At 41.0% G+C, this 25,473-nt stretch overlaps 1 protein-coding gene across 3 annotated transcripts in view; it reads left to right on the top strand.

The window, feature by feature from the left end:
- Nucleotides 1–25,473, top strand: part of LOC147698064 (interleukin-18 receptor 1-like) — a 477,649-nt gene that overhangs the window by 297,788 nt on the left and 154,388 nt on the right. For all 3 annotated transcript variants that reach the window (XM_086934734.1, XM_086934735.1, XM_086934733.1), the window contains one exon: nt 22,115–22,280. In XM_086934734.1, coding sequence (XP_086790860.1) covers nt 22,115–22,280 — 166 coding nt within the window. The remainder of the gene's footprint in view (nt 1–22,114; nt 22,281–25,473) is intronic.

Raw genomic sequence — 25,473 nt, 5'->3', positions numbered from 1 at the left:
AAGTCCACTACATTGATGCCCAGGGGAGAACACGATGTGTGGTGGAGCGCTCTTCTGGACTGCTCAAGTCTAGATTTAGGTGACTAGCAAAGAGTGGTGGTGCACTACTCTACTCCCTACAGAAGGTGTGCCAGATAGTAGTTGCTTGCTAAATGCTACACAACCTGGCCTTGTGCAAGAAGATCCCCCTGACTCTGGACAATGATGACCAGCATCAGCCCCCTGCTCCAAACCCACACATGCCCAGTGACAATTACAGTGGTGAGGAAGTAGGCCTTGACGTGCGTCAACATCTCATATTCCTCTATTGATCTTGAGATTGTACCGACTCAGCCCAAAATAAATTGGAAATCCTTAGATATTTCTAAATTAAACTCGGCACTTGGCTCAAATCCGCCTAAAAAGAACACCACTATGGAGAGCATTGCTAATGCTACTCAATTATGGCTTACCAAGGCAGTAGAATCCTGTATATCCACTCCTAAGCACAAGGGCAAAGTACATCGCCCCCCTGCCCGATGGTTCAATGATTCACTGAAAGGGGAAAAAGCAAAATGTAAAGCGCTTGAATGGGCGTGGCGCAAGGATTCGACCCTGACAAAAAAGACAAGTATAAGACTGCGAGGAACCTCTACCATACTGCATGTAGGAAAGCACGTGCTACATACGTTGCTGAAACTATAACAGGAGCAGCAAACAAAGCCAAAACTTTGTTTAACACAGTCAAAGATCTGGCGGGTGCGCAGATTACTGCCCCATCACGCCCTCTTAATGAGAAGCAATGTCAAGATTTAGCCTAATTTTTCTCAGAGAAAATTGACAAACTTATCATTGAGATTGATAAGAACAAATGCAAGATCAACTCTACGGATAATTGGGAATACAACCCCAGTGCTAATCAAACTTTACAAAATTGGCCGCCCATTACAACCAATACCCTCACCTCCCTCCTGAAATCAATCAAATCTGGTTCTCCACGTGACCCCATCCCTGTCAATATATTAAAACTTCTTGAAACCCCGGCACTTAATATTATTGCAGATACCTTAAATTCATCTTTAGAGCTAGCCACAGTTCCTCCCCTATGGAAACACGCCATAGTGACCCCACTGTTGAAAAAACCTACAGCTGACCCGGAACAGCCAGCCAATTACAGACCCATATCACTCCTTCCTGTGTTCTCCAAATGTCTGGAAAGACATGTACACACAGCCCTCACCCGTTTCTCTGATGACAATGCCCTCCTACACCCCACCCAATCCGGTTTCTCTACGGAAACTGCTCTGTTAGGAATTTCCGAATCCATCAAAAAACTCCTCGACGACGGTCAAACGGTTGCGCTTATTTTACTAGACTTAAGCGAAGCCTTTGACACGGTGTCGCACGAGAGACTACTTACCACACTGGAAAAGAATGGAATCGGTGGAATGGCACTGCAGTGGATCAGATCTTTCCTGAGCCAACGTACATACCAAATTGCATCTACCATCGCAAGCTCGGGAAACTTCAACTCCCCTCATGGGGTCCCACAGGGCTCCATTCTTAGTCCGCTTTTCTTCAATTTATATCTGAGACCCCTGGCAGATTTAGTGGAGAAAGCTGGACTCACTTTTATGACATACGCAGACGACTCACAAATTGTCTTTTCACTATCGGAACCCCAATCCTCATCGTCGTCTTCTCTCAAAAATGGTCTTCTGAACATCTTCAACTGGATGTCAACTAACCAGTTAAAATTAAATGGAGACAAGACAGAGATCCTCCTTCTGGGCAAACAGCCTGAGCTCTGGAATATAACACACTGGCCTACACAGATGGGTGATCTTCCTACGCCAGTGACCCAGGCAAGAAACTTGAGAGTGATTCTAGACAATACTTTGTCCATGAAGCAACAGGCAAGTAAGGTAGTGGGTCTCTGCTTCACCATTATCAAATGGCTCAAAAAGATTCTGTGGATGCTGCCGGTCCCCATGCAAAAAACAGTAGTCAATGCCTTAATCACATCCCGGCTTGACTACGGGAACATCCTGTATTTGGGGGCAAACAAAGCAGTCATAAAAAGACTACAACTAGTTCAAAACACTGCTGCCCGACTTCTCTGCCACGTCCCCAAAAACTCTAGTGTGTCTCCTTACTTACGTGAACTGCATTGGTTGAAGGTGGAAAGTCGTATCAGATTTAAGGCTTTGAACTACATGTTTAAAATTAAATCAGGTACTGCCCCGGAATATCTTCAGGCACTGGCACTCCCCTATGTTCCTACAAAAAACCTAAGGTCCCTATCAGCTGAAAAGTTCTGCGTGCCAAGAGTCAGGCTCTCCAGGATGGAAGGAAGATCCTTTTCCCACCTGGGCCCCACTATATGGAATTCCCTTCCAATTCACATAAGAAAGGAGGGAAATCTCTCAAATTTCCGTAAAGCAATAAAAACCTGGTTGTTCGATCAGTAACCTGAATGCGCCAGCTATACTCGTCCATCTATGATGCTGTGTTATCAGACGCCGGGAAACCCTTTTTGGGTAGCTGTTGCGCCATACAAGTTTATAAAAAAAATAATAATAATAATAATCACCAACTACACCAGTTGAGTATAAGTTGACAATGAGCTACTATGGCTGTGTCTGTGTGCTACGCTGTTGTCTCCCAAACGCTGAGGATTGTTGCAGGGATTTTGTCCACACACAGAACTATGCGCAGGATTAGAGGACTTGGGCAGGCTAGGACCGAGTCATCCGTCCACCTTAGTACCTTGAAGCACTGGACCTAATAGTCATAGTGCCTCACTAGCTCAGTTACTCACTGTCAGTGATACAAACTCACAGACACCCCAGGACACAAAACTCTCAGATATCACAGGAATAGCGTTAGCAAGACACACCCTGTTGTCCTGACTCTTATACTTGTCCACAAGGGGTTCATTTGAAGACAAGAAACAGTTCAGAAGTTTTATTCCAACTACCTTGTAAGAACATGCAGAATACGGAAACGAAGTATATGATATATGCATTTTGCACAACAACATTTAGCAGAGTACCATGTCCACATATCATTAAGAAAGATGGTATATCAATAGGCACTCTGGATGAAGACCCACAAACCCATGTCCCCTCCTGGAAGAACCTGTATCAAATGTCCCTAAACTATGGACTTTTTCAACAGAACACACTCCTCAGCTCATAGATGGTCAAATGTACATCACATGTGCTTTGTCACTCTTCTCTCTGGATAGTCCCCTACCCAAGTGTGGGGCACCTAGCCCGCCGCCCCATAACATCTAAGAGGCACCTGTCAGGGCGGGGGCAAGATGGCCGCCGAGGCGCTGTGGGAGTAAGTCGCACTCAGACCCCTCTCCTGCCGATAAGCAAAAACTTCAGGCGCTAATGGAGAACTGTAAGCAGCATGCAATCCGCAGCTTTGTTTCACCACGGAGGAATTACTAACCTTGCAAGCATATTCAAGAAAGCGAAATTGTGGTACTCCAGAATCCTCAAAATATTGATGGCAGAAATGGGTACTCGAGGAAAGGAGAAAATACAGCAGCAGATATCCATGCCCAGCGTTACAAGCAAGGAGACATCACAAAAGGAAGCGGGCAGATTGGGCGCTATCCCGAAAACAAAGGTGCCACCTAACAGTAAAAAGACAACCCCCACGGTCTCTACCCTAACAAAAACACAGCTACGCAAATCGGAGAGAGCTGGCGAAAAGGAGAAAGCGCTGAATCAAAATAAAGGCGCGAGAGGCGCTAGTACTGCATTAATGGTGCGGGATGCGGCAGAAAAGAAGAGAAACGATACCGTGTATCGGCAACCCTCAGTATCCGAGGTCTTCGGCGCCAAAACTCAAGCGGAGGTACCAGGAGCTTCAGGGCCGTCAGGAACCCTGCAAAACACGGCAATCATGCCGTCCGTTGGTTCTGCACAGAGCGTCCTCGAGGACGCAAGCCGAGGCGTTGCTAAGCAACCAGGGATTACGGAGCTCACGCTTCCCGCGGAGCTTCCAGCGGGGCGTCAGGCAGCGGCTCAGGCAGACGGCGCTGCAATGGATCAAGAACAGACGCAGGGGGTACAGGACGGAAACCAAGACCCGGGTAAAGAGGTGAGAGAGGCCGACGGTGGGGGTGTGATGTCAAATACAGGGCAAATGCTTGAGGCCCTTAATGAGGTGGAAGCTGAAATACGGGAGGAGCAGATACAAGCCAAAGATAAAGAGAACGCTATGCTGGGGGTACATAATGACAATCTGGCAGAGATGGCTGGAGCAGAAGGGGCTGAAGGGGCTGATGGAGATAGGTTCTTTTCTGTCCCTGAGGAATCAGAGTCAACACTGGCAAACAGCGAGGAAGAGAGAGACTTCTCAGACTCACTCTCGAGCTCTGAAGCTAGCGATAGTTCTAGGGGGAGAAGCACGCAAAAAAAGCGCAAAACAACATCTAGAAGAGCGGGCTCCCCCCAGAACATGCATAAGGGAACAAACAAAAAGCTAGTATGGGACTATTCCGCTACCTCTAATATATATAAAGAAGATGAAAAAGAGACACAAAATGATGGAGGGAAGCTGGACTTAATGTTTGCCACGTTGAAACAGATACAAATGGAGGCAAGGGTTGAAAGTCGGAGGGCCAGGCATGACACGAAAAAAATCCAAGCCTCAATCAGGAAAATAAACAAAAAGTTTGAAGAAGTGGAGGAAAGAATCATTGAAGTTGAAGAAAGAACTGGTCATTTAGAAGACGAAGTAAATGAGTGGCAGACATCTAGAGAGGGACAGACTAAGACCATGGAAGATTTACAGTGGAAGGTGGAGGACTTGGAGAATCGCCAGAGGCGCAATAATGCCAGGCTCCTTGGAATAGAGGAAGGGATTGAAGGCCAAGATCCTAGAGGCTTTGTCGTCAAGTTGCTAAAGGGAGCATTCCCAGAGGTACCATGGAACTGGGAACAAGAAGTGCAGAGAGCCCATAGATATCCACTCTTCGTAAAAAGAAAAACTCACAAGGAAGGCTCAGGAACGTTACCCAGGGCTATGTTAGTTTTTTTCGGAAACTTCCTGGCAAGGCAAGAACTAATGGAGAGAGCCAGACCTGATGCCAAAAAAACGGTGGAAGGGATAACTTTTTTTGCGAGACCTGACTTTTGCCACATAACAGTGGAGAGGCGCTGGAGGTTAAGACAGTTGATTAATGCGTTTCAGTCCCAAGGAGCAGAGGCATATCTAATGTTTCCAGCAAAGCTGAAGGTCATCGTAGCGGGCCGCACTAGAATGTTTTTTTCTGAAATAAAAGCGGGGGATTTTCTGACAGAGTTAAAAGAGCAAGGGGGGGCTCGAAGGAAATAATCAAAGATAACTTACCAAGCCTGACAGGCCAAAGTAGTAGATGATAAGAGGGGAGGAGAGGGGGAGCGACTCTACAACGCTAAGCGGTCACGCATAGGTCAGGGATGACCTATTTGCCTGTCACAGGGGGGGAGCAATCGGGGTGGGGGGGCTTAAAGGGGGGGGAAGGAAGGGAAGAAGTCACAGGTGAAAGGTGGTGGTGTAAAATAATACAGATTTGTAAAGTTTGTAGTGAAGCAGATAAAGAATGCACAGAAAAAGATAAAAAAAGTAGCTGAGAAGCTGGCAAATGCTAAATTAGAATTATGGCAATTAGGTTAATGACGATCAATATTTGTGGGCTAAATAACATGGAGAAAAGGCAGAAGCTCTCTGCACTATTGCGATTCTGGAAAATCGATATAACTTGTCTACAGGAAACACACGTAGCAGCGGAAGATAAATTCCTGCTTGGCCAGATGGGATTTGAGGTTCTTGCTAGCACAGGTCAAGAGGGAAGAAATAAGGGGGTGGCAGTTCTGGCCAGAAAAGGTGCTGTTAAAATTAAAAAGAAAAAAGAGGATTCTGAAGGGAGATGGGTGATGCTAGACATAGAAACAGCTGCGGGAAGATGTACTCTGGCCTCATTATATGGTCCAAACGAAGATGAACCGGAATTACTAGACTTTATTGATAGTGAGTTAGCCTTGTGGCCAGAGCCTGTGATCTGCTGCGGGGATTTTAATATCAATGGATTGTATGGAGTAATAGATGCAAGTGGAGGCAGATATCAAGGAAGGAAAAAAAAGGTGCATAAAGCAATAGAAAACCTTGCTAGACATAATGCGCTGGTGGATATATGGTTGGAATTTAATCCCCTAGGCGCAGGTAGCACTTTTTATTCAGCACCACATCAAACAGTAGCCCGCCTGGACTACTTCTTTATTTCTAGTTCACTAGTCAGCAGGGCTAAAATAGAATGTCTCCCAAGAATAATGTCGGACCACAATCCGCTGGTGTTAAGCCTAGCAATGACACAAAAAGCAGAAAAAATAAATTCGACATGGACGTTTGAGAGAGGTTTGCTGAAGGAGGAGGAGTATATTATAAGGATGCAAGAATGGATGACCCAATTTTGGGATATAAATAGATTCTCAGCCTCAGCAGATATGGTGTGGGAAAGCAGGAGTAAGGGGAGAGACTAAGCTATACTCTGGGAAGAAGTAAAAAGGAAAAGGAAAAGGTGGAAGAGGAGATTAGTAATCTGATCAGGCTGGAAAAAATGCTATTGGACGCAATAGAAAGACAAGACCCTATTGAACAGATCTTAGTGGCTATAGAGGTGCAGAAGTCGGAAACAGGGACCACCTTGGCACAAAAAACAGCAAGAAGATATCTAGCAAATAAAGAAAAATGCTACGAATGTAACGAGAGGGTGGGACATTTGCTCGCAATTAGAACTAGGCAAACGCTAGCTGCAGGTGAGATTAAAGAAATTAAGGACTGCAATGGGATAATCGTTAATAAAGTGGAGGAGGTGCAGGAGGTGTTCAGAAGATTTTATGAGAGGCTATATGAGCAAGATAAAAATGATGAAGAGATAGAGACGAAAAGTCTGGAATACTTAAGGCAAGGCCTACAAGAGGGGTTGAGCATAGAAGAAAGAGATAAACTAGATACGCAGTTATCGATACAGGAGATAAGGGATGCAATATTCAGCTTACCATCTGGCAAAGCAACGGGACAAGACCAGATCCCGGTAGAATTCTACAAAACTTTTTGGGAGGTACTAGCTAAAGATATCTGGTCAATCTGCTGTTTGGCACAGGGAGGCAGAATAGTTCCTCAATCTTGGGCGGGCGCTGATATAATTGTGATCCTGAAAAAAGATAAACCCCCCACTGAGCTGGGCTCTTACAGACCCATTACATTGCTTAATGCCGATGCAAAGATATTTTCTAAGGCACTGGCCAATAGACTGAGTAAGGTGATAGAGAGGGTGGTCTCCCCCACACAACATGGATTTATACCAGGCAAAGGAACTACTGAACACACTAGACAGCTGATTACTATACTGGATGCTGCAGCGGCCTTAGGTGATCCTGTCGCGGCTATCTTTTTGGACGCCGAGAAGGCTTTCGACAGGGTTTCTTGGGTGTACCTATGGAAGGCTATGGAGTGGGCTGGTATAGGGCGAGGATATATAACTGCAATCCAGGCACTATATAAACATCCTAGTGCTAGGATACGAATTAACAGATCATATTCCAACGCAGTACAGATCAGACGGGGGACTAGGCAGGGATGCCCAGCTTCACCTCTACTATTTGCAATATATCTAGACCCCTACCTGAGAAGGCTTACAAAAAATAGGTGGATTAACCCAGTCTTATTACACGGGAAAGAGTACAAATTATTTGCCTATGCAGATGATGTGGCTGTTATAACACCGACACCAGAGGAGTCACTGGTTGAAATAGAGCAGGAGGCAAGGAAATTTGGAGAGGTGTCTGGATATTTAATAAATAGGGGGAAAACACAGGTAGTTCAGAATAGACACACTACATTTGTAGATGCAAGAGTGGTCTCAGACACAAAATATTTGGGGGTTAAGGTGACGGCAGATTTAGAAAAATTAGTAGAGATAAATCTGGAACCATTGCTAGCCAAGGTCAAAAGCAACCTGGAGAGGGTTAATAACTTACACTTGACTCTTATGGGCAGAATTAATTTTATTAAAATGGTTACTTTTCCGAAATTTTTATATTTGTTTAGGGCAATTCCACTCTTTATTGAAGGTATATGGTTTAACAAAATTGAATCAGTAATAAATAAATTAATTTGGGCACAGGGGAAGACACGTAGAGCGTACCGGTTTTTAACTCTACCACGAGAGAGGGGAGGTTGGGGAGCACCTGATTTTAGATTCTATTACTGGGCAACAGCTCTACAATACTCCAAAGAATTATTAGGCGGAAGTGCTCAAGATGAGGAGGGGAGAAATTGTCCGGCGAATGTATATGAAGCCCTCTTAGGGAAAGCGGCAGAAAACGCCTTAGTAACAACTGTGGACTTCGCATACTTTAAACATACAAGATTTAAGACTCTGAGTGCGATATATAAAGTCTGGAAAGCAATAAAGAAAAAACTGGGACTGGGAAGGTATAATAGGTACTTAAGGCTCTATATGAATAATGATCTACCCATGGAAATTTTCTGTGACACAGTTATGAAGGAATGGGATGAGAAAGGGATCAAGAAATTGGGGGACTTAATGGACGTAGGGGGAGCAATCTTAACGTTCCAAAACATACAGCATAGGTATAATATAGCTGGGAACAGCTTCTTCAAATATCTACAAGTGAGGAGCTACTTCCATACAAAAACAGGGGGTGCAGGAGGGATGGCGAGCTGTAGGATAATGGATTACTTGGGAAGCAGCCTCTTATGCACAATAAGACAGTTGTATGCAGAGCTACAAATTTACAAAACAGATGATAGAGAGAAATATAGTAATAAATGGAGAGAACAGGTAAAGGCACGACCGGAAGACCTACAAATTTCTTTAGACTTTGGTCGAACTATTTTATGCTCAGCTACTCTCCAAACCCAACACTATAAAACAGTCTATTCATTATATTACACACCGGCCAGAATAGCCAGCTGGGGAGGCTCTACTGGAATAACGTGTCCTAGGTGCAATTCAACACAGGCTAACATAACACATATGTTTGCAAATTGTCCACAATTATACACTTTGAAATTGGCAATAGAAGAGTTTCTGGAGAAATCACTGGGAATAAAAACTAAATTGACTGAGGAGTTGATAATTCTGGGGGTAAGCTTAGAGGAAAATACAACATATCCAGAATTCCTATTCATGGCTACAGCAGTATACAGGATAATTGTTGCAAAAGCGTGGAAGGAGAAATCAGCGCCGTCGTTCCAGACTTGGGTAGCAAGACTATTATCTACATACAATTTAGAAAGGGCCATATATGACAGAAAAGGAAGGAAGGCAAAAGCTCTGGGGGGTAAGATATGGTCTCCCATTGAGCAATGGAAATGTAGGAAAATTATCTGTGGTAGTAATTGAGAAATTTGTTTGATCTATAAGACTAATAGATAGGATGTAGGATGTACTACACTTTTGTTTAGTGTCTTTGTGTTTTAAATCTGCATTTTATTATTTTGTAATGCAAATCTGTATTTGTTGTAAAAGACTGTGTAACGTTGAAAACACACCGGATGTAAAAGGAAAAAAAGTGGGGGGGAAAAAAACTTTCGAATAAAGATATTTAAAAAAAATAAATAAATAAGAGGCACCTGTGATCACTTGCAGCTGCGAGACTCTGTTGAGTCGTGGTGATAGGGCCTGACCAGAACAGAATGACAAGGGACATTGTTATTCGACCACGAACCGAATGTGCAGACAGTACTCCAGGAGCGCAGAGAAATCAAGCTCTTCGGACAATTCCCATGTGACAGACATGAATGAAGCTACTGGCAAGGCATCAAAGTCAGGGATTTACAAGTGTGTCAGCTGCACAATGGAAGCAGAGCTCATATTATGCGAGAATCACCCCGATGGACATATGACAGCCTCCCCTTCCTCAATTCTGTGATTCCAAGTGAGACAGACCGCAGAGGTCAGCAAAGTCAAAGCTAATGCAGACAGGGCCAAAGTCAGAGATGGTTGAGAACCTTTGTCAGAAGGAGGCGGAAATGTTGAGACCATATTGAATTAGTTACCAACAGTTCCAGATGCTGGTAAGTAGTTACAAATCCAAAAAGGCACATGCAGCTTCAAAGGCAAGCAGTTCCAAAAGACGATCCAAATCAGCTTCAGCAAAAAGGACTGCCATCCAATCCAGTAGCATGAAGGAACAGATGTGCTCCTCGCACCAAGAGGACGAAAGGATCTTTTCATGGCAAGCTGGAAGTGGCTCGATGTAGGCATGGCACAGAAGCCGTTGTGCAAACTCACAAGTGCAGCTGGGATCCTGTCTGACACGTTGAAAGGCATCCCATAAACGGCTATCCCCGAAACAGGCCTGGTCGTGGGCCAACAGAGGACTCACCCACAGGTCATTCTCCAGATCAGCACGGGATGTGTTTGAAAGGTAGACAACCATGGCCCATTGAAAGGGGCACCAGTGAAAGTAGAATACAGGTTGCACGCAGGTAAAATAGGCATAGCGGAAGGTCAGCCTATAACTGATGCAGAGCACAGCCAATGGTATACATCCAATGATGAGCTGCATCCATTCACGGTACAGTTGCAACTGACCGGGGTTGGCTTGGACCACAGGACAGGCTGCAACTGCATAGGAGGAGCCGGAAAACCAGCAATCTGCAGTACTGGCAAAGGGTTGATGTGAAACCTCCAAATGCAGTCTGTATATATGAGGAGTGGCACTCTGTAGGGATCCATTAATAATGTGCAACAAAGTGACAAGGGCAGAGCCTACAAGTAGAAAAACTGTGCAAGGTCTTCAGTATCAGACGCTATTAATATTTGGTGTGTCAGTAGCCCAAAAACAAGTGGGAGATTTGTGTCTCACAGTAAGTGAATCGTGCGGGACGGTCAAGGCAACTGGGAATTAAAGGTCCCACAGCCTGATGTGTGAGCGACTACTTGTTGAAACAAAAGCCCATCGAGCCTGCATTACTAATTGGAGTTTGCTAACATTGCGGAAATGTGAAGTCTCAACTAACTATCTAAAAGCACATATGGGGGAATAAAGAGAACATTGCTACAGCAAGGAACACGTAGTGCAAGTGTTTCTATTTACAGGATGCTTACCCGTAAACCACAGCAGTTGTGGTCATTCAGGATGAGAAAACTTCTGTTGAGAAGGAGATTTGGTGTGGGTATGACATCAGTGACTGTCGTTCATGTGGGAACAGATGCAAAAAGACATGAGATAACCCCTGACAAGCCCTGGGTAACTATACTTGAGTTTGTAAATGCAACAATGTCACCTTTGGCCACATGACAGAATGTATTTTGATGCTGGCTCTTGTGGGATTCACTGATCAGCACTGTGTGTGTTGTAACAACCTACGTCACATCCATATTGATGTTATTTGGGGGATGGGAGCACACTACTTCACCTCCCAGCACGGTTCACCCCTTGGCATTCTGGTAAATGCAGTTCGGTAAAAATGCTTACTTGCAATGTAGCTTTGAGTGTTTCACCTGAGTTGGGCAGTGAGAGGTACAGATACATTAATGTATTGCAGAAGTTTTCTCAGCCGACACCAATCTCAATGGTATAATTTCATGCAACAGATGTGTCTAGGAAATTTGACAGCACTAACCTGCATCCAGCCGTGGTGACTCTCTACAGCAGAAAAAGAAGTAAACATGTCAACTGCAGTGCATTTACCAGGATGCTGAGGGACAAACTGTGCTGAGAGGTGAAGTGATGTGCTCCCAACCCCCCTCAGTCCATTTTGATGGTGTTGGCCTGTGTTAACTGTTATGCATCTTGTACAGTGTTGCCTAGGGCAGTGCTTTTCCTGTACTACCATCATATGTAAAATCACTGTCTTTTTCTTGTGTGGTTCCAGGTTCCTCTACTCTCTCAATTGATTGTCGCATTCACGTCTCATGATACATTGCAATGTGAGTTAACATGCTACTTACTATCTACATAAATAAAAATGTAACTGTTTGTTTGATCAAAATCTCAAATCTCCGAAAGTTCTTCACCGATTGCTTTGAAATTTTGACTCAACGTTGCATTTGAATACGCGAGTGTTTTTATATACACAATGTTGGATTCGAATACGCGTGTGTCGAATACGCGCGTGTTTTTGTTAAAAAGCACAAACAGACACATAAAAATATCAATGTGTGTTTGATAAAAATCTTAAATCTACGAAAGTTCTTCACCGATTGTTTGAAATTTTGACACAACGTTGAATTCGAATAAGCTTGTGTTATATATATACAACATTGGATTAGAATACACGCGTGTCAAATACGCAGGTGTTTTTAATCTAAAGGAGGAACAGACCCTATCGATTGGGTTGCTGCGCAACAACTACAATAGACGCATAGAGACAATAGTCTATATATATTAGGATGGACAGACCGGGAAGGGGGTGGAGGGAGGGGGGAGGAGTTGGTTCACTTGGCAACATTAAGAAAGTACGCATAGAGACAATAGTCTACATATATTAGGATGGACATTTGTTGTCAGGATGGGAGACCGGGAAGTGGGTGGAGGGAGGGGGAGGAGTTGGTTCACTTTGCAACATTAGCGCGTGTTTATATATATACAACCTTGGTTTCGAATACGTGTGTGTCCAATACGCACGTGTCTTTAATCGAAAGGCCAAACATACCCTATCGATTTGGTAGCTGCCTCCACTCTCTCCTTGATTCCTGTGAGACTCTCTGGATGCAGTATGGCAACCACCTTCTCCTCCCATTCAGTGAAGTTTAGTGGTGGTATGGGAGGGCCGCCACCAGTTCTTTGGGCCACCTCGTGGTTACTATGGGCCCGATGCTTGACCCGGGCCTCGAGGTAGACCCACCGCCTTTTGATGTCGCGCAGTGCATTGACTTTGATGTAGATCCATGTCCACATCTGGGTTTTGCGTAAAAGTGGGGTATGTTGAACCAGGCTTCCATACGAATGTGGTTCTACCTTTTTTTATATCGTCTACCATCACTTTCAACTCAGTGTCGGTGAATTTGGGCATTTTCTGTGTGGCCATAGTGCAAAGGTGAGAAAAGTGCAGGGTGCAGGAGCTGGTGGACTTATGTGAAGTGTGTCAGGTGTGTGGTTGGGAAGTTGTGTTGTGTGGAGATGGGTGTATGTGATGTTGTGCTGGGGGGTAAATGGTTTACTGTCTCTCTGTGCAGCTCCTGGTGTGAAAAGGATACTGGTCCAGGAAGGGGGTGGTTTTATGCTGTTGTATGAGGGTGTGTCCATATGTGTGGGGTGTATCATTGTGGCGTGTGTGATGTGATTGAGGGCAGCGTTGAGTACAGGCACACTTTGTGCATCATAGTTGAGTTTGTTACTACAGCCATTCATTTGGTCTTTGCGCGAGCAAGGAAATATGAACGCAATGACCCGTCCTCCAGCTCCTCGGTTTCTTCATAATTGGCCGTGTGGTCATTCTTGGCAGGAGTGACCTTTTCAGTCCCTTGAACTGCTTTCCCTGTCGGCTGCCGTCAAATCTGCAACTTTTCCAAGCATGGCAGATGGTCATTTGTGAGTTCCGTCCGCCGTGGGGAATGTTCTGTGTATTGCATCATAATTTCACAGACGGCGATGCGGAGGGTCATGCAGGTGTATTTTTTTCCACGAGCACGGCTGACGGAAGCATTTTCCGTCCGGCATTGTTTTTGGCCCCAATGCAACAGTAGGGAAAGTGTTGGAATGAGGAGAGGTTATATTCACTATACCACTCTAATGCAATCAACAGTAGAACGTGTTGAATTTCGGAATGATATAAACCATTGTAGCAAAATAATTTTCTAGAAAATAATTAAATACTTAACAGCAATAAATGTTTAAAACATATTTAACAAATATGCATGCAATGTATACTTACAAAATAAATAAGCTATGCAAAAATAGTTTTAAAAAATTTAATAATTAAGTACAATTAAATAAATCCCCCCCCACAACCCCCAAAACACACCCAAACAAAAAATTATTAATTAAAAAAAGATTTAGATGAAGGTATTTCTTGAATTAAACAAATAAAATGAAACAACACATTCCACTTATGATAATATTAAAAGCACATATCAATAAATTAATAAATAGTTCAGATAAAACATATCAACTATGCATAATTTCCACTTAACATATTAATTAAGATTGACTCTTAAATAATCTATGATTTCAGTTATGATTAACTGTTAAAACTATATATAATTTCAATCACTTCCATTCCTATTCGCCTAGGAAATCTACAACCTACTATTAAAATATAAATCACTATCAAAAGTATAAAAATTAAAAACATGCACCTCATGAATTAAATTAATTGTAATTTAATTACCTTCTAACTCTGTTTCCCTACAAACCCAACAGCCCACTCCTAAAATATGAACTGCTAGCATGCATAAAACACACATAAATGGAAAACTTACAAATTGCACTTAAATAAACAAAATAACAATTAAACAATTCCTTAATGGTTAATCAATAAAAACATCTATTCAATAATTAAAGTATCAAGCATTAGAAATGAATTAAATAATTAATAAACTGTGTATTCTATTCTCGTTAAATAATACAATTAAACATTTAATATTGCAAACTTTGTTTTAAAAAATAAACACAATTATGCAAGCAATACTAACATGTAAAATTAACATGTATAAAATATATATATTACATTGATAAAACAACGATATGTATTACTATTTAACATTATTAAAAACAACAATATTCTTGAAAAGGTATTCAATACAAAAAAAAGCAATACTCTGTTCCAGGATAGTCTGTTCCACAATATTTTGGAATGTCTGACATAATATCGACAGACAGAATATCGAAATACAAAAATATCGGCACAGAAATATCGACATCAAAAATATCGGAGTCATATCTTCATAAAGGTAAGTACGAAAATATCGAAAAAATAATATCGTAGTACAAAAATATCGAAGTTAAAAATATTGGTTTTTTTAATGTATTAATAATAATGTAACAATAATTTTAAAATACATATGATTTTACAGATATTAAATAAAAATATTAAAACAAAATTAAAACTAATACATATACATTTAAAATAAATAAAAACACTTAATAATTTAATGTAATTTTCTTTTTTTTAAATTTCATTTAATTGATTTAATGTATTTTTTTTTATTTTTACCCTGTACGCCTGTACCCCAAAACCCCAAAACTGACCCTGAACCCTAAAAATATCCCTGTACTCCAAAATCCCAAAACTGACCCTGAACCCTAAAAATACCCCTTTACCCAAAAACTGAAAACTGGCCCTGAACCCTAAAAATACCCCTTTACCCAAAAACTGAAAACTGACCCTGAACCCTAAAAATGCCCCTTTACCCAAGAACTGAAAACTGACCCTGAACCGTAAAAATACCCCTTTACCCAAAAACTGAAAACTGACCCTGAACCCTAAAAATACCCCTTTACCCAAAAACTGAAAACTGACCCTGAACCCTAAAAATACCCCTTTACCCGGGAACTGAAAACTGACCCTGAACCCTAAAAATACCCCTTTACCCAAAAACTGAAAACTGACCCTGAACCCTAAAAATACCCCTTTACCCAAAAACTGAAAAGTGACCCTGAACCCTAAAAATATTCCTTTACCCAAAAATAATTAATATTATTTAATTACCAATTAATTATTAATTAACAATAGCAATAAAGTAAATATATTAGCACATTAGCTGTAATTAATTTAATTTAATAATTAATATTATTTTTCCCAATTAATTAATTAAGAATAACAAAAAATTATATATTAAAAAATTACTCTAATTAATGAAATTAACTAATAATAATAATTAATTACCAACTAATTAATAATTAAAAATATGTACAAAATTATATTAATTAATTACCTAATTCATATAAATTAATTACCAATTAATTATTAAATAAAATATTTACAAACATATATTAATTAATTAATTATTATTAAATTACTTCCCACCCTATTCCCCTATAAACCCATAACCCGCTACAGAACATATTTATCAATTAATCAATTAATTAAAATTAATTAAAAATTAATTTTCAATTAATTAATTAATAATTCCTACTAATTAATAATTAATTTAACATAATTAAATTACTTCCCACCCTATTCCCCTATAAACCCACAACCCACTACAGTAGTAATAGACAATATTTAATTAAATTACATTAAAAATAAATAATAAAACATACTAAATACAATATAATATACACTAAATTTATTTAAAAATTGATATTAGTAACATCAAAGTTATTAATTTCGATATTATTAACATCGATATTTACAACTTCGATATTACTGATATCATACCAATATCGATATTTAGACTGTCGATATTACTTACCTTCGATATTTTTGTATATCGAACAAGGTGCGAACAAGGCAGAACTCATGCGGCTGCAACGTGTGCAGAATGCGGCCGCAAGAGCGGTTCTGGGATTGCCCCGTCGTTGCCCGACGTCTAGAGCACTGCAATCGCTCCATTGGCTGCCTGTCGCTCGTCGGATCGAGTTTAAGGTGCTTTGCCTAGCTTTTAAAATTTTGAAAGGTATGGCTCCACCGATCTTGACGAATTTACTGACCCCTTATGTTCCTTCTCGATCCTTGAGATCGATGGGTCAGAATTTGTCTGTTGTTCCACGTTTTTTGCTGTGCAGGATGGGTGGCCGCTCCTTCAGGGTAGTGGCGGCCAAACTGTGGAACTCTCTTCCCAGTGAAATCCGAGCTATGGAGGATTTACTGCAATTCAGACGTGCCATCAAAACTTTTCTTTTTTAACTTATGTTTCTGATCTCCCTTTATGCGCTGTGTGATGTTGTGTTGACCTTTCTTGGCGCCAGGACGCCTCTTTGCTGGGGCAGCTGTGCGCGGTATAAAAGCCAATAACATAACATAACATATTTACTTTATTGTTATTGTTCATTAATAATTAATTGGTAATTAAATAATATTAATTAATTTTGGGTACAGGGGTATTTTTAGGGTTCAGGGTCAGTTTTCAGTTCATGGGTAAAGGGGTATTTTTAGGGTTCAGGGTCAGTTTTCAGTTCATGGGTAAAGGGGTATTTTTAGGGTTCAGGGTCAGTTTTCAGTTTTTGGGTAAAGGGGTATTTTTAGGGTTCAGGGTCAGTTTTCAGTTTTTGGGTAAAGGGGTATTTTTAGCGTTCTGGGTCAGTTTTCAGTTTTTGGGTAAAGGGGTATTTTTAGGGTTCTGGGTCAGTTTTCAGTTCATGGGTAAAGGGGTATTTTTAGGGTTCAGGGTCAGTTTTCAGTTTTTGGGTAAAGGGGTATTTTTAGGGTTTAGGGTCAGTTTTCAGTTTTTGGGTAAAGGGGTATTTTTAGGGTTCAGGGTCAGTTTTCAGTTTTTGGGTAAAGGGGTATTTTTAGGGTTATGGGTCAGTTTTCAGTTCATGGGTAAAGGGGTATTTTTAGGGTTCAGGGTCAGTTTTCAGTTTTTGGGTAAAGGGGTATTTTTAGGGTTCAGGGTCAGTTTTCAGTATTTGGGTAAAGGGGTATTTTTAGGGTTCTGGGTCAGATTTGGGTTTTTGGGGTACAGGGATATTTTTAGGGTTCAGGGTCAGTTTTGGGTTTTTGGGGTACAGGCGTACAGGGTAAAAACAAAAAAATATTACATTACATCAAATAAATTAGATGAAAAAATTTAAAATTACTTCAAATTTTTAAGTGTTTTATTTATTTTAAATGTATATGTATTACTTTTAATTTTGTTTTAATATTTTTATTTAATACTTGTAAAATTATATGTATTTAAATATTATTTTTACATTATTATTAATACATTTAAAAAAACGATATTTTTGATTCCGATATTTTTGTACTTCGATATTATTTTTTCGATATTTTTGTACTTACCTTAATGAAGATAGGATTCCAATATTTTTGTTGTCGATATTTTTGCTCCGATATTTTTGCATGTCGATATTCTGTCTGTCGATATTATGTCAGACATTCACTTGATACATCACCGAATTAATGCATGAGTTATAGACCGCATAACTCAGAAACGAAAAGAGGCAATTGCTTCTCACTGTTGCGAGCTCTGCTGTTCGCAGCATTTGTACTAAAACAGAGATTTTCCGAATTAATGTATGTGCAATAGATATGGGAATATTGGTAAAACAAACAGACAGAGGAACATAATAGTGCACAGGGACATTGTGACTGATTTTTTTTTACCAAGAGCCTACTGACAAACAAGCACTGGCAAAGCAAATAGGTCCTACCTTGGCAAGATGATGAAATGGTCCATTTCTTTATTATATGTTACTGGAAGAATGTGACACAAAAAGAAGGAAGGAAAATATGTGACAACCTAAACAGGGCTGCCATATGCTTGCTGATGTGACCTTTTTAGCAGTGATGATTTTTGTATAGAAACCTTTCAATTGTACCATGATTCTTATTCTTATTATTATGGTTATTATCATTGTTATTATTATGAATTCTACTACTTTTATTTGCAAAGGAGATAAGCATACATGACTACATAACTCAGCTCTAAAACTGCTGGCAGTTACAATGTTACACTGCCTCACAGAGTGAGGGGTTTTGATCTGGGTGTCGCAAGCCCTTTATGATTGGGGTAGAATTTTGTTTTTCCTGTATAGTATCAGTAAGGGTGGAATCCCCTTTCCCACTGAAACATAAACATCTGTAAAAGATGCGAGATCAAAACGGGCTTATAAGCATCCTTAATCACACTCTGCATGAAGTTTTTTTGATCCAATTCTATGCAGTGTGACTAAGGACACATATAAGCCAGATTTATTCTTGCATCTTCTAGGGAATGTTGCAATGCCACATTAATGAATGAATGAATTGCCAATTTTACAGCTGCAACAGTTGCTTGCAAGGAAGTGTCCTGGTGCTAGATAGCACGGCCAACAAATCTAGGTACTGAACTTTCCTAAAAATTAAAGTCTTCAGGCTTGTATTATAATCACTCAGTTCTTTCGACAAGTCATTCTACAGCTTAACAGCCAGTATCGAGATACATTGGCCATCTCTCCTAGCCTTTTGAACTCTGGGAATGCCGAGAAATATCTGGTTTGAGGAGTGGAGCTCTCTTATGGGAGTTACTAGTATATTCAGTAAGGCTGCTACAGGGTTAGTGAGGCCCCTTTTTTTAATAGCTCTACAGCGATGTATAGAGTTGGCATATTTCATGAATGGGCTGGTAAACATATTACGGTCTTTTTAGAGACTTCAGAATCGCGAAAAAAGTTGCTGCAATTTTGTTAATTTGTGCTTTGAAGGAGAGTTCCTCATCAATTGTTATCCCTAGGTTTCTCATTACTGTAGCTGAGGCCAGTGGTTCTTCAAGATCCTTTGGCCATGGCCTCAACAGGTCTAATGGAGAGGTGTTATCAAAGACAATTTCCTCCAATTTATTGGAGCTCAGCGTTAGGCAACTCAGCTGCATCCACCTTGTCATGGCAGAGAGACAGCCTTGGAGCCTTTCCACCATTAAATCATTTGCCTGCTAGAAAGAGAATATAATTTGGGCGACATCTGCATACAGTATTACATTGAAGCCCCTATGTTCCACTGCCTTAGCTAGAGGCACTGTATGGATGTTAACCAAGGTGTTCTTAAGGCCAGAGGCCTGAAGGACACTAGGGGATGTTTTACGATGCCGGTCGGACCCTGTCCGCGGTCCCAACACAGCAATTACAGTACAACTGCACATGGTGCGGTCCGATACTCCCATTTCTCTATGGGAGGTTGTGATGCGGCCGTAAACCGGTCGCAGCACAAGCTCCCATGGAGAAATGGGAGAAATGGGAGATTCTGTTCATCCCTGCACCAAGTTGCCTGCCACACAGTGCAGGGATCAACAGAGGGCACAATTGGTGCCTTCTAGACCCCTAACCAGAGGCAGCAGGAAGAGGGGCCCCTGCTAGGGGCCCCCAAACTCGTTTTCCGACAGTCTTTCTATGTCGGAAAGCCCAGCATGGAAAGCCTGTCGGAAACCAAGCATCAGAATCCAGATGGAGGATACACCATCGTATAGGGATTATGTGCCGGTTCTGAGTGGCCTACGGGCTCCTTGAGACCATCGGAAGCCAGCCAGAATGACTGGCTAGTTTCAATTCCGACTGCCTACATTGAAATTAGGCGGTTGGAACTGAAACCGCAATAAGGCTTGAAAAAACCTGAGATCGGAGACTTTCCGACTCTCATCGTAATAAGGCCCTGTGTCTTAATTCTTCATAGTTTGATGTGTAGAAGGGAGATAAATAGCTTAGCCCTCTCTGCTATAAAGGGTTTTAGCCTTAGATTGGCCTTGTCACCCACACCATCTGCCTCTAGCCATTCCAACAAGATCTTGGGGGACACTGTGTCAAAAGTAGTTGAAAGATCTAAAAGAATGGTGACTGCTATTTCCCTCGGTTCTTATTAGTTGGTTTGAATAAACTCCAGGACCTCTAAAATTACATCCTCAGTACTAAAGCCTGGGGAAAGCTGAATTAAGACAAATGCACAATCTCAATCCATTCCGAGAATTGGGAAAGCTGCTTGTTCGCCAGTTTTCAAGAATTTTCCCCGGAGCTCAGAGCAAAGAGATAGGCCTATAGTTGTGCAATATTGAAGAATTAGCATTAGGCTATTTCAACATTTTTTGCACTTCGAGATTTTTCCAGCAGGGTTACTAAACCTAGCTCCAGGGATTGGTTGATCAACTCATTGATAGATTTCTTGAATGTTGAGTCCATACATTTTAGGATTCTCGGGTGACCCCAAGCTTGCATTGGGGATAGCAGATTCTGAGTCCTCCAGGAAAACGTTTTCAAAAGCATCCAGTGCTTTTCCATCTCTCTTCCTCTGACCTGGTGGGCCCTAGGCAGACATTGAAGCATCTGAGATTTTTGCAAAATTTTAGTATATGACCCTCACCTTCTCATGAGAGTATTCAGAGAGATTTTTGCAAAGAGATTGTGACATGATTTTTTTTTCGTTGCCCTTCTGCAGGGAATGGAAAGGACTGAACTATCTTAAAAATCGCCTTAGGTACTTTGCCAGTCTTACCCATTTGTCTTGAGAAAGCCTCTGCCTGTACTCTTTTGGTTCTTTAATCAAAGTCTTTTGGAACTATTTTATAGACTGCCTTGTCCTCTGGGAGTTACTTCCTCCTCCATTTTTGTCCTGAACACATTATAACTTCAAAAATGAGTTAAATAATAAATCACCCTTTATTGGAACGTCCAAAAAAGTAGGCAAAATCAGTAACCTCTTTTAAGTTAATATTGAAAAAAAACTCAAATTAAAAAGCACACCTGGAACTTTGTTTATCACTGAAGAGGAAGGTACTGCGTTCAGGGGGCTGTGAGTAACGTACAGAGGTTTAATTAGGTCATTCACATTAAAGGGAGCCAATGGGTATGATGGGCTGACCTGCTTCCTCAATCTGTATGCTGTGGTGGGCATAAGGAATATCCGTATGACAATATAACGGACAAGTGGATGAAGCTAGTCTCAAAGCCATGCGTAAAAACAACACAGTTTGAGCTGAATATTTGTGGTAAATTTAGTGTGAAAAATTAGATGCAACAAGATGTTTTGTGCAAGAGAAAAAAATCAGTTTGTGCTAATGTGCTGTATCAACTACACAATTTGGTCAAAACCAAATGCAGCCTCACAACCATGTTTCTCTGTATATTCCCAAATAAGTGGTATCAGTTGACCAGAAAACGTGTTACAAATTCTGCCTAAGATTTTATAAACTATTTGACATCACAATTGCAATAATAAGTATGTATGTTTGGGGCAAAAACCAAACAGTTTAAGTTGATTATTTGAACTGAAATTAGTGTGAGAAAGCAGTTGCAACATGATTTTTTTACCCAAGAGAAAAACATTAATTTGTGATAATTTGTTGTAATGTCAGTGTAAACTACAGAATCTGGCAAAAAACAGTAGCCTCACAATCTGTGTATATTTCTAAATGCGTAGTTACAGTATCATTTGTTCAAAACATTGATTTTCAAGCTTTGAGGTTTTATGAGCTACTCGACATTACAATTTAAGTAATGTTTTATTTGCTTGTTTGTTTTTCTTGTAGGAAAGCCACATACACTAAAGTGCAAAGGATTTATTGGCCACATGAAAGAAAACAGAGATCACAATATTTACTGGCTAAAAAAGGAAGCCGGGGGTAATCCAATTATTCTTATGGAGTGTGCAAATAAAAAGTGGAAAACACCGTGTGAAACTGAGGTCAAATTTAAGTAAGCATAATAAGAATCTCCTTGCTTAGAGCTCTAGGGAAAATGCTGGAAAAACTGGCAATTTATGTTCTGAAATATACCGGTGGATCCCTGCGATTATTGCAAGTCTTTTCTTAAAATATTGTTTAATGCCATAAACTTAATGTTTCTTGACGATTTCCCCACATTATCTAGGATCCTAATAGACACCTACCTACATTGTCTATTCACTAAAAACATAAAGGTAAAGAGATATTATAGTTAGTTATAGTATTAAGATCTTACCTTACATGGTTATTCTCTAACTTGGGGACCATTAAGAGTAGCTTAGATGTGCATGTCTGTTTAGGTTTGCTCCACTTACCACCGTGTGCCTTATCTGGTTTATCGCTTTGATGCCTCTTGTTTTAATGAGTTTTAACAAATCCTAATTGTAGTTACAAATCATCTTAAAACAATTCACTGAAAAAAATCCAAGGTTAAAGTAACATTATAGGTAAGGTAAAAAGGTGTTAGCTTACATTAAAATCGTAGCAATTCACTGAAAATAAAAGGTTGAAGTGACTTTGTAGTTTGGTGTTGAAATAATACAACCACTAACATTTAAAAAACTAAAAAGACACGCACTGGTTATGACCGCACATATTACATCACTCATGACATGTTAAATTACATAATTGATAACATCACTGATGACATCCCAGATAACATCATTAAATTTGTATTACCGTACCTAACTATAACATCACTTTAACTTTTGTTTTTTTCAGTGAATTTCTGGTTTAAAAAAAAACATATCCATCCCACTACCCTGCTGAACACTGTTTTTGGTCTTATGCAGCAGGAGGTTGCCGAAGGGCCGGACTTGCAGCATGGCCCTGCGCCCAACTCCTAGCAGACAGCCAACATCCACACCATGCATAGCCTTCAGCTGAGGGTAGTGTGGAATTGGGTGGAGAGCCTGGGCTGTGACTAATCCCTGCACCCAACCCAATGCAGGCACCTGACTCCTGCAGCACATTGTCTTTGGCCATGGATGTTGGGGTGTTCCATGTATGGCCTGACCAGTGGCCAGGCCCTGCACCCAATGCCCGTAGGTTACCAACACCCCGCTGCACTTAGTCTTCAGCCACATGTAGTGTTGATTTGGCCACAGGGCCTTGCCTGTGCCCAGGCCCAGCACTCAATCCCCTGTAGGTGACCAATACCTCAGAGACCACCCCATATTTTTCCTATGGCAGCTCCAATTGGAGGCCCATACAACCTAACAGGGGTGTCACGCTATGTCCCATGGGAGTCCCGCAGTACTAACAATACACAATTATTTTTCCCCTTATATGGTTTTGCATTTATAGCACTGCAAGAGTCTCAGGGGACACCTGAGGGACCAAATATCAAGGTATACTTATTTATTGTATCCCTTTCCAGCACCAGGTTAAACTCAAATTTCTCAAAAGCAGCTGAACGGATATACAACAAAATCATGGTTTCTGTGTAAAGTTCCAATATAATGCCAACTTTGGTGTTATTCTGTTCAGCTGTATTTCTTTGTAATGCTTACCAACATTTTCTAAGGGAATTAGCATAACAATGTTTTGAGCCCCCCCTTTTTTTCTTGGTCCCTGTGTGATGGATCACCATAGGAAGGAGCTTATAAGAAAGAACTTTTTGGGAAAAGTGTTGTGCAGATTCGACAAACATTGTCAAAGTTATTAGCAAATCAAAAATGATTTGCTTATAGAAACTCTGACCTAACTATAACAGCTCAGTGGCTACTGCAACTGTGGAATACATTTCCAACTTTTTTGCTCCCTAACTAGAGAAGATCATGTTCTGTGAACAACAAAAAGCAGGCATGACATTTACAGAGTTTACCTAGATCATTTATCTTTTTACTGTATGTCACTAAGCTTCAAAACTTTTTTTTTTTTATTTATGTCGACAATTTTGGTTTTAGATATTATATGTTGAATGTAGCTTTGAATATGAGTACCCTGGATGGGAAAGTTCTGTTTATCACACCTGTTAAAATCACCCATGGAATCTGAATTTAATTGGTGTAATACATTTCACCTATTACAAGTAGTGCCCAAAAATGTATTTTATGGGCCTTTTGCCGAGTTAAACTCCAGCAGATTGACATGCCACTATTTATCTGTGGTGTAATCTATTTCCCAAGTGGCAGAGAATGGGTGCCCTAAGCACCGCACACTTTGTAATTATGCTCCATGTGCAAAGTATTGTTATATTATGAGGCAGCCAAAATCAAGGCCTTTAAAACATTTTTGATGGAAATAACTTCCTGGATGAACACCTGAGCTGTAATATGTTGAAGGCTCATTTTCATTGTTTGCACTGGGTGCAGCTTTAAAAAAGGTGGATAAGGCACAAACAATGAAAGTGCGCCATATTACCGTGAATGAGCTACCCCAGGGGAGCCGTGAACACACGGTGCCCTGGGAGCAGCATATCCCAGTGAAATATGAAGCAGTTAGTTTACAGTCAGTCCGTGTTTGACAGTGCAGGCAGCAGCCCGCCTGCACTTTGAAGGAGGATTTGAGATCCCCTTTAAGGTAGGTGCAGTCAGTGACTGCACCCACCTGCAAGGGGATGTCTTGGGGGTCAGTGGGCCCCATTTATCCCCTGGAGAAGGCTGCTCTCAGGAGACACACTAACAGTGCACGGCCTTTCAAATAGCACACGGTCAGTGCACCTCCTGAGGGCTTCTTTGTCTCTGCACCCAGGTCTGCAATACAGCGTGGACACAGAGGCAAATGGACACCCTGCAGATAGCGCTGGTGCTCTATGTGCACCAACGCTATTGGTATTACAGACTGGTGCTCTATGTGCACCAGCGCTATTGGTATTACAGAAGGGACCGCACCAGCGTCTGCGGCCCCTTCTGTCATACCAAAGTGCCCTGGTGGCACGCAAAGTGGGTGCAAACACCCTTTGCAACCCTATGGAACTTAGTGTAATACACCCTCAGAGAGGATTCACCCCAGGATATAATACGGAAACTGTTATCCTGAGACTTGTCGATAATGCCTTACACCTGCTGTTTTTACTAGCTCTTAATCAGAATCTAACACCATTGGAAAATCCTGATTCACACATTGAAGGATCACTTTGAGAAGGCCTTTAAAAGGTTTAAATCATAACTTGCAATCTGTTCTCAGCCGATAAAGATTGTTACTCTTTCTCAAGCACTGTT

This window comes from Lissotriton vulgaris, chromosome 8 (assembly GCF_964263255.1).
Source record: "Lissotriton vulgaris chromosome 8, aLisVul1.2, whole genome shotgun sequence".
Taxonomy (NCBI): domain Eukaryota; kingdom Metazoa; phylum Chordata; class Amphibia; order Caudata; family Salamandridae; genus Lissotriton; species Lissotriton vulgaris.
The sequence above is the reverse complement of the archived record's forward strand: the minus strand, read 5'-3'. Positions and strand labels throughout refer to the sequence as shown.